The sequence below is a fragment of the Entelurus aequoreus genome, linkage group LG14 (assembly GCF_033978785.1).
Source record: "Entelurus aequoreus isolate RoL-2023_Sb linkage group LG14, RoL_Eaeq_v1.1, whole genome shotgun sequence".
Lineage (NCBI taxonomy): Eukaryota > Metazoa > Chordata > Actinopteri > Syngnathiformes > Syngnathidae > Entelurus > Entelurus aequoreus.
This window is the reverse complement of record NC_084744.1, coordinates 2,803,419-2,813,556: the sequence shown is the minus strand read 5'-3', so window position 1 is coordinate 2,813,556 and position 10,138 is coordinate 2,803,419. Positions and strand designations below refer to the sequence as shown.

Below are 10,138 nucleotides of genomic sequence, written 5' to 3'. Positions count from 1 at the left end.
ACGAGTACAATGTGTTGTTATATCAGCACAAGACTGCCACCAAAAACAATTTAACAGCAACAGGACTAGGTTAGGTTATAAGATAATAGTCTGATATATGTCCTCCTCTAATGTGAAATTAATTTCTTCACCCAACATCCTTCTGTAAGTCACCTTCCTTGATGATGTCTAGTTGACAGAGCCTGCTTACTTAACAATAATTCCATATTTTTTCATGACTCTCTCCATCCCAAAGTATGTTGCTACTTTCTTGGCATTTCCATCTCAAATATTGAGCAAATGAAATTCACTTGCACTTCAAATAGGGTCAGTGTACATTACAGTTTAAATCATGTGGATGTCTTTACAATTTCATCCGTGGAAAAGAGGCTGCTTACTTACATCTGGTTAACTAATTACTACAATCTACACTCTAAACATTAATATGTCACCTTTTGGTCTAAAGTATGTTGTCTCCCCTGGAGCCAGACTTCAGTATGCGCAGCGTGACAACACATCGAGCTGCTTTTCTAAACCAGGTATAAAACAAGGTATACATCAACGGGTTTAAACACGAGTTGAAGTCAAATAAGTAAACAGCATAATGAGCCAATAAAGATATTATTTTGTTGTCACTTGCCAGAGTAAAAGTGTAATATGGACATAAACACATGATGAAGACAAGGATGACGACACCAAGAGACCTGGCGGCCTTCAACTCTGATTTCTTTGCCCTAACAGTGACTGAATGATGGTGTTTGATGGATGTAACATGAGAGCGCATGGCTCGCGCCTGAGACACTGCAACCATAAACACTCTCATGTACAGAATGATGATGACGCTGAGAGGGAGGATAAAGCCCACAACAATGTCAACAACACCTGCGGCATATTCAAAACCAACGACACACTCTCCGTGGCATGACTTATACATGCCGGGGTGAGCCAGCTGTTCCTTCAAAAGGATGCCACAGTAGGGGAAAGAGGAGAACCAACAGAGACAAACACAGAATCGAACTCTTCCCACAGTGACCCTGGTGTTGTAATGCAGAGGATCACAAATGGCCACATAACGATCAGCTGATATCATCACCATGTGTACCACTGAGGCAAACAGCACCATGTAGATCATGTAGTTCCACAGAGAACAGAGAACATCGCCCAGAGCCCAGCAGGATGTTCTCAGGTAGACCTCACCGGGCATCACCAGGAGGCCCACCAGAAAGTCTGAGACAGCGAGAGAGAGGAGGAGGAGTTTGGTGGGAGTGTGGAGCTGCCTGGAGATGAAGAACAAATCAAGAACATCGCTCCTAACTAGAGTCCTGACAAAACAAACAGGCGGAGACATTACAGCAACAACACATTGACAAACATGATTTCAGGATGAAAAAAATGTACCTGAAATGGGAGATTGAGATGATAACCAGCAGGTTGAGAAACACAGTGAAGACACAGATAACGGACAGCAGAACTGTCAAAAGTATATCACCAGACCAATGAGACACGGGCTTCTTGCAGGAGATGTTGCTTAGTTGTGGAAAGCAGAGCTCTGATTGGTCCTCCGTCTCCATCATCGGGTGGACGAAGAGATGAGTCCAAACCTCCCTCTTATACGTCTTACTTTTATATCTTCATTGATGCTCATTCCTCCCCTCAGTGAGCCAACATCATCCATCCATTGCGATCTCATTGGCGGATCACACTGTCACTGTTCCAGTTCCACCGAATGAACGTGATTGCAATTAGGGAAGTCCCAATCAACAATTGTGGCCTCGCATCCTGAATATGATTTTTTGGCCTCAGATCTGATCCAATTTTAAGTCCTGATACAATATTTTAGCAATACATTATAGACCTTAAAATGTGTCATAGCAAGTAACTAAAATAAACACAACAACACATTTTATAAAGCCTATTTTATTACATTTTGAATTTGCTCAAAACAACCCCAAAAATTATTTAGGAAAAAAAACTAAAATATTGACCAAATCAATTTAGTATTGCTTACATACTGAGACTATACCGGTACTTGGTATCAATAGTATCAACATTTGGATCAATCTCCCCTACTTTACATTGATGCTTTGCTTGTGTCATGCTGCTTGTTGTGTGTGTGTGTGCGTGTGTGTGTGTGTGTGTGTGTGTGTGTGTGTGTGTGTGTGTGTGTGTGTGTGTGTGTGTGTGTGTGTGTGTGTGTGTGTGTGTGTGTGTGTGTGTGTGTGTGTGTGTGTGTGTGTGTGTGTGTGTGTGTGTGTGTGTGTGTGTGTGTGTGTGTGTGTGTGTGTGTGTGTGTGTGTGTGTGTGTGTGTGTGTGTGTGTGTGTGTGTGTGTGTGTGTGTGTAGCATGCTAAGCCAAACCTGATACTTGCAAGAAACATATTTTCCACAGTGGTGGTGATGATTACTATACCACACCAACTTTATTCATAATGTTTTTGAAGCATATTCACACTGTGGATAGTAGAGTTCTGAATCTTTGGGCACCTCACGATTCGATTGCAATTATTTTTCAAGAGCTACAATCCAATTAAAAATCGATTATTGGTGCATCTTTATTTTATGTATGTTGATGCAGTTTTATTTATTTTTGTTTCACTAAATAAGCATTTATCACTTGCAACTTTTGAAAGCCATTAATTTGTAAAAAGAAACAGGTAAATTATTTCCCATCACATTTATTAAATTAATGGAAATGTGTGCAAAACTGGAAAATAATTTCGCTAAAATAAAGAAGCTGGTCGGATCTCTCGGTGAGGTGGCTCGCTGCAAAGTCTGTCAAATTTTAGAACTTTCTGTTAGAATAATTATGTATAAGTTATCACACAAATGGTATGCTTAAAGGCCGTTGCTATAGTGATTATCAATTGTGCTGAAGTTGTACTTTTCTATCTTTGCAAAGGCACAACTTGTAATCTTGCTTTGCGAGTTGTCTCGTATCAGCAGTTTGTTTCCAGACACTGCCGGCTGACAACCAAGGACGGACATCGAGTACCTCGGCGCGGACAGGACAGGGACAGGGCGAGATCACGAGTGTCAGCACATTTGCATTCTGAATAATCATGTATTGTGTCTACTGGGGCTGCTTGCATTACCCCTCCCTTCAGAAGCAGCCTCAGTGATGTTAACTAGGGACCTCCCGAATAAATAGAGGAGCATGTGAGACTGTACCTTAGAGCGTAGGGACAAACTGTAACTGAGTGTACAGCCCAATACGTCTCTCCTCATGAGCTAATTTCAACTCTGTCTCTGCTTGATTCCTTGCTTCTTGTCTCGTTTAATAGATAGTTTGGTGTTTGAACCTGACATCATCTTGGTCCCTCGAGCCGAATTCCAACACATCTGACGATTCCAGCAGGAGAGGCGAATACAGACAGACCATGGCCATGGCAACAATCCCCCCATTGACAAGATGATTTTTCTTCTCTCCGGCTGGGATCTGAGGATTGATGGAAATACCAAAGACAAGGGAGAGGAACGCAGATTTCAGTGAGTACGTTTGGAATTACAAAGGAAAAAAAGCATGTGACTGAGGTCTACGACGCATAGACAAACCCTGTGAATTCAAGGCTCTAACAGGTAAATATTAAAAAGTGTGTGACTGAGGGTTACGACGCATAGACAAACCCTGTAAATCCATGGCTCTAACAGGTAAAAAGGCCAAAGAATCAGAAGGACGGCGGAGTCCGCAAAAACTGAAAATTCCGTAAAATTCAAAAATTTAAAATAAGCCAAATTAAGGACAGCGGAGTCCACACAAAAAAACGGAAATTCTAAATCTGAAGAGGCCAATATTCTTAAGGGCGGCGGAGTCCACAAAAACGGAAAATTCCGTAAAACGAGTGTGAATGGTGTGAACGTGAGAGTGCGTAGGAGTGATCGCCATTAGGCGGCCGACTTGGGTGGGGTGGCCGGGGGCTGGCCTCGCCGCGCTCTCCGGGGGTGGGGGGGTAGGCTCATGGGGGCCCGGTTGCTGGTGGGGCGGGGGCTGTCTTCCCGTCCGGTTGCGGGGGATCTCCGGGCCCCTCGGGTGGGGCATCCCGCCTTTCTGCACGTGTGAGGTTTGGTCTCTCGCTGGTTTGGGGTCTGGCTGTCCCCTGCTTTGTCCTCTGCCGGGTGCGTCTTTCTGCGGCTTGCTGCTGGCCCTCGTGGGCGGCGCGGTGTGCCGGGCTCTGGGGTTCCTGTCGCTGTCCGGCTTGGCTGCGTGGGGGCGGTGGTCCCTGGTTCCCTGGGCACCACACCTACTGTTTGTGGGTTGGGCTCTCGGGGAGGCTGGGGCCGTACTCTGGCTCCCACACACACTGGGAGTCAAAAGTATTGTACATACAAATTCACATATACTCACATACATACATACACACATACATAGGTACCTACGCTCCCACATACTGTACATATACAAATACAGTACATATTTACACACTAAAAGTTCGTACATCCACACGCACATTCATTATACAAACATACACACACACATACTGTACATATACATTCACTGTACAAACATACATATACACATACTGTACATATACACTCACTGTACAAACACACATACTGTATACACATACTGTACATATACATTCACTGTACAAACACACACATACACATACTATACATATACATTCACTGTACAAACAGACATATACACATACTGTACATATACATTCACTGTACAAACACACACATACACATACTGTACATATACATTCACTGTTCAAACACAGATATACACATACTGTACATATACAAGTACATATGCACACATACACTCATGCACATAATCACGTTTCATCAAACATATATTAATGTTGTTGCCCTAGGGTAAACTGGGTACAACATATGGCACACTGACAAAGCTTAACCTATTGTTACTATAACAATCTACAAGGTTAATGTAGGTTGCTTCTCTTTCTTCCCCTCCATTTTTCTGCATTCTTTCATATCTCTAGTTATCGTTGCGTATATGTATTGTTGCATTTGAACAACTGTATTGTTGATAATAAAGGTAAAGTATTGGTATTGTTCATTATCAATAGCGCTATTTCTATTGGTATTTGTATTGCTCCTATTTTAGTGTAATAATGCTCATTGTCATTTCTGTATAATTTTTTTATTTTCGCTAACTGCTTTTTTGCTACAACTTTTACCATCATATTTGTACATGTCGTATTTGCTGATGTTGCTCTATTGTTGTTGTTGTTGTTGTTGTTGTTGTTGTTGTGTTTGCAGTTGCTGTTTTTTTCTCTCTGTCTAATCCCCCTCTTGTCCCCACAATTCACCCCTCTGTCTTCATTTTTTTCTCTTTCTATCCCCTCCTGCTCCGGCCAGGCTGCACCAAATGATAATATAAATACATTTAATAAAGTCAAATACAAATAAAGCAACAAAAGAAGTATCCTACACTTTTCTATTGTAAAGTAAATCTGAACAGCCGATATGGGCATCTACATCAATTATATGATTTGCCTGAGAAGCTGGACAGGACAAAAAAATAAATAAAAAAATAAAAATAAAAAAATGAAAACGGAAATTCTAAATCTGAAGAGGCCAATATTCTGAAGGGCGGCGGAGTCCACAAAAACTGAAAATTCCGTAAAACGAGTGTGAAAGGTGTGAACGTGAGAGTGTGTAGGAGTGCTCGCCATTAGGCTATCACTCCATATTAAAGTTGTGAGAAGTAATAGTGGGTTATTGTGGAACTCTAGGCAAGACACCTCCACTGGGGGACAACCTCCAGTAGAAGCGACGTGTACCACAATAAAAAATTAAACCACTATCTTACAACAAAGAAAAAAGTAATCCTTATAAGTTCGGCTCTGTAGGGGACGACAAATTACTCCAAATTCTCAAAATAGGAAAAGGGACAAGTAAACCGATGGCTAGTCCAAAAGACAAGTTCAAATGTAAACACTGGAAAGCAGTAGAAAAAACAAATCCAGACTTACTGAAATTTCTCGATGACTGGATCTCAAAACATGAATTTACTGGGCGCCTCAAAGTAGGTGATATATTAAAACTGAGGGAATCAATAATACAAAAATGCGGAAATAACGAAAATAAACTGGCCAGAATGGGGTGGGAACACTTGGAGTGCTGGATGAGGATGGCTCAAAGAAAGGAAGAACAGGAAGAAAGGGAAAGAAAAGGAAAAGAAGAGGAAAAAGGAAGGGCTAAGAGAGACGAAAAGCTTATGTTTAATAGAGCAGAAGATGATGAGACAGGCCCAGTTTGGAGAAGAAATAGGTAAAAATTGTAAGGGAAGATAGTCAGGAAGAAGTACAGACAGAAGCTGCCACACCCAGCGCTCCAACAACAACAAAATGAAGATCAGTTCAAGTTAAAGTACTAATGATTGTCACACACACACTAGGTGTGGCGAAATTATTCTCTGCATTTGACCCATCACCCTTGAACACCCCCTGGGAGGTGAGGGGAGCAGTTAGCAGCAGCGGTGGATGCGCCCGGGAATAATTTTTGGTGATTTAACTCCAAATTCAAACCCTTGATGCTGAGTGCCAAGCAGGGAGGTAATGGGTCCCATCTTTATAGTCTTTGGTATGACTCGGCCGGGGTTTGAACTCACAACCTACCGATCTCAGGGCGGATATTCTAACCACTAGGCCACTGAGTGGGTTGAATAAATTTAAAAATCCACCGCCATACAATGAAAGTATATCGGAACAACCAACAGTAAGATCAAAAAGGGATCCAAAAAACACTGACCTGAAATGGTCTATCACAACCAAAATAGAGGACGAGGTAGAGGACAACAACGACAACAACAGCAGTTACACACTGCTGCATGTTGGTGTTGTGGAAAAGAAGGATATTTCGCACGAGACTGTCCTGAAAAAAATAAAAGAGACAACAATCCAGGTTACTCAGTATGACTAGGTCAGGAGACATCCAAATCTCCAAAGACCACACCAAAAGACAAAGTAAATGATCAGAGTGATCATGAGGACATACTAAGTTATGAGAAATTAAGTAAACAAACAGTGAATAAACAGAAAATAATAATTGACATAAATGGCAAAGACATCAAATTTCTGTGCGACACCAGAGCATGTTGACCTACATGTAGAGAACATTTTCCAGGAATAAAACTAAGTGGAAACAAAATTTCTGCAAGAGCAACAAGTGGTGAAATTGTGACAGTAGCAGAAACAGAAAAAGTATGGTTGCGAGACCCGTTAGGGAACTCGTGTAACATGCCAATCATAAGTTTCCCAGACTGTCCAGTAAAACTACTAGGACGAGATGTGATGACTGTGCTAGGATTAGCGATAGTATCAGATTATGAAGGAGGAATGACTGTTAAAATACGACACCAATTAGAGAGAGCGTAATAAGAGATAAAGAGAGACGTTTGACATTATACGGCTGTTGACCTTGTTGAATTTTATAAGACTGATTTGTTGTTGGATTTATGTGTTGTTGAAAAGGACAAAAATAGTAAAAATTGATGGTAAATTTGAGCGTAAATTTGAAGAGTAATACAACGTGTGATGGAGTGATTTAGTCCCACAGTGGCTACAGGAAGATACACACACACACACACACACACACACACACACACACACACACACACACACACACACACACACACACAGTTGTGTGTGTGCGGCGCATTAGGAGCTGGACGTTTAACTGATGTACGTTTAACTTTAAAGTGTAGTCTAACATTCTTAGTTTAGATTATTTTTTAGACATCTGCAGTACACCATACATCTGGGTGCTGAGCTAAGATAAGATAATGGCATAACATAAAATAAATAAGGAGGCATGGCAATCACAACAGCTATCAGATAGCTATAGACGAGAATAAATGCATGCTTTTATTTTGTAGATTATCACACACGAGAGGACGTCAGAGTGCACAAGTGATAAGTGTGGCAAGACAGCATGCTAGAATGTAACTGTCAGACACAGATGATAGTTTAAAAAGCCCAAGACGCAACAATCAGTAAAATAATGACATTTTAATGATGTGCTGGGTAAATAGCACTATTTCTCAGTCGGTGCATGGACATGAGTATGACTATAACCATTACAACTGTTTGCTTTGAATATTGTTGAATAATAATTGCAAATCTGTTTGTATCTTACTGTCTTTTTGTTCTTAATCCCTGTTTGCTGGATCCCTGTTCACTGTTTCCAGTTTGTCCATTCCTAGTTCCTGGTTTGTGTCTTTTCTTAATGTTTTTAATTTTTTGGACATTAAATCATGTTTTCTCGCACAACGCCTGCCGCCTTCTCTGCATCTTGGGGTTTGTCACCAACACACCCTGACATAATAATCCAGCCTAACACGAACCTCGCAGAAATTTCCATGGCGGAGAGGCTTGACGGGATTGTAGCGCTAATGGCTAAATTGAAGAAGAGTTCGGCCGCATTTCAAGCCCTCTCCCACCCATCCCTTTCGTCTGTGGGCCTGTCTGGGGACGTCTGGGATCCGTCCCATGAAGGGGGGTGGGGGCTATGGGTGGCTGTGCAGCTGGGGAGGCAAAGCTACTTCTCGCCACAGTGGTTCTGGAACAGACGGCACCATCATCTCAAGTGGGTCTGCAACAGACGGCACCATCATCTCAAGTGGGTCTGCAACAGACGGCACCATCATCTCAAGTGGGTCTGCGGCAGACGCCACCATCATCTCTGGTGGGTCTGCAACCTACGGCGCCATCATCTCTGGTGGGTCTGCAACCTAGGGCGCCATCATCTCCGGTGGGTCTGCAACCTACGGCGCCATCATCTCCGGTGGGCCGGCAAACGCCACCAATAACAATACCTGGGATTTATATAGCAATTTTCTCAGTACCCAAAGTTGTACCACCAAGCACTCTGGTGGGCCGGCAGACGCCACCGAGTACTCCGGTGGGCCGGCAGACGCCACCGAGCACTCCGGTGGGCCGGCAGACGCCACCAAGCACTCCGGTGGGCCGGCAGACGCCACCTAGCTCTCCAGTGGGCCGGCAGACGCCACCTAGCTCTCCGGTGGGCCAGCAGACGCCACCAAGCACTCCGGTGGGCCGGCAGACGCCACCATGCACTCCGGTGGGCCGGCAGACAACACCATGCACTCCGGTGGGCCGGCAGACGCCACCATGCACTCCGGTGGGCCGGCAGACGCCACCATGCACTCCGGTGGGTCTACAACCTACGGCGCCACCATCGTCTCCGGTGGGCCAGCAGAGGGCGCCACCATCGTCTCTAGTGGGCCAGCAGAGGGCGCCACCATCGTCTCCAGTGGGTCCTCCCACGCCGGCGGACGAGCCGCCTCACCAACTCTTCCCCGCTGGTTGCGGGGACACTTGGCCTGGTGGCCCACCTCCTTGTCCTCCCTCCACCCTCCCGTGACTTTGGACTGTTTTTTGGGGGGGGGGCTTGGGGGGGGATTGTCTAAAACGTCTGGTATCCGTTATGGGAAGGAGGGATATTGTCATGCTTGTCCCTGACAGTTTGGTTATGTTTATTTTTTCCTCTGTGTTTGTTTTATTTCCTGTCAGCACTCTTGTTTTGGTTCAGTTTCCTGTTTGTCTCTCTGAGTGCTGTCCCCTCAGCTGTGGCTGATATGCACCTGGCCACACCTGGTGTCAATCAGCCAGCTGCTATTTAAACCTGCCTTCCCCTCCAGTCAGTGCTGAATTAATGTTGTTCCGACCTGTCGTGTCGATATCAGTGAAGCTGTATGTGGTAAGTTATATTTTGTAGCTGTTTGTAGCTTACTGTCTTTTTGTTCCTAGTCCCTGTTTTCTGGATCCCTGTTCACTGTTTCCAGTTTGTCCATTCCTAGTTCCTGGATTGTGTCTTTTCTTTATTTTTTTATATTTTAGACATTAAATCATGTTTTCTCGCACAATGACTGCCGCCTTCTCTGCATCTTGGTGTTTGTCACCAACACACCCTGACATTATTAGCATCACCGGATAAGGAAAACTGTACAAAAGATACATTAGCGTTATCAACACAAAGTAAGCAAAACAAAAGTCAAATTATGCAAAACAAAAGTAAAGTAGCCAGGACATTCTTTAAACAAAGATGGACGGACGATTGTGGAAAGCAGAAAAACAGCAGTACTACAAGAACCAAAACCACAAACAAAGAAGCAAATGATGTCATTTCTAGGATTAACTAATTACTGTAGAAGTTGGATACCAAATTA

The 10,138-nt window shown here is 43.5% G+C and overlaps 1 protein-coding gene across 1 annotated transcript; it reads right to left on the bottom strand.

Annotated features, from left to right (window-relative positions):
• Positions 1-439: 439 nt before the first annotated feature.
• On the bottom strand, positions 440-1,550 carry LOC133665213 (trace amine-associated receptor 13c-like). The gene is made up of 2 exons (XM_062070460.1): positions 1,378-1,550; positions 440-1,256 (listed from the first exon to the last, which is right to left on the bottom strand). The coding sequence occupies exons 1-2, from the start codon at positions 1,548-1,550 to the stop codon at positions 440-442; spliced, it is 990 nt and encodes a 329-aa protein (XP_061926444.1).
• Between the last annotated feature and the right edge of the window lie 8,588 nt (positions 1,551-10,138).

Excerpts from the sequence above, each read along its gene's own strand:
- LOC133665213 (XM_062070460.1), bottom strand. The coding sequence starts at position 1,550 with ATGGAGACGGAGGACCAATCAGAGCTCTGCTTTCCACAACTAAGCAAC. Across the intron at positions 1,257-1,377 it reads ATCTCAATCTCCCATTTCAG|GCAGCTCCACACTCCCACCA; the intron begins GTACATTTTTTT and ends CTTCATCTCCAG.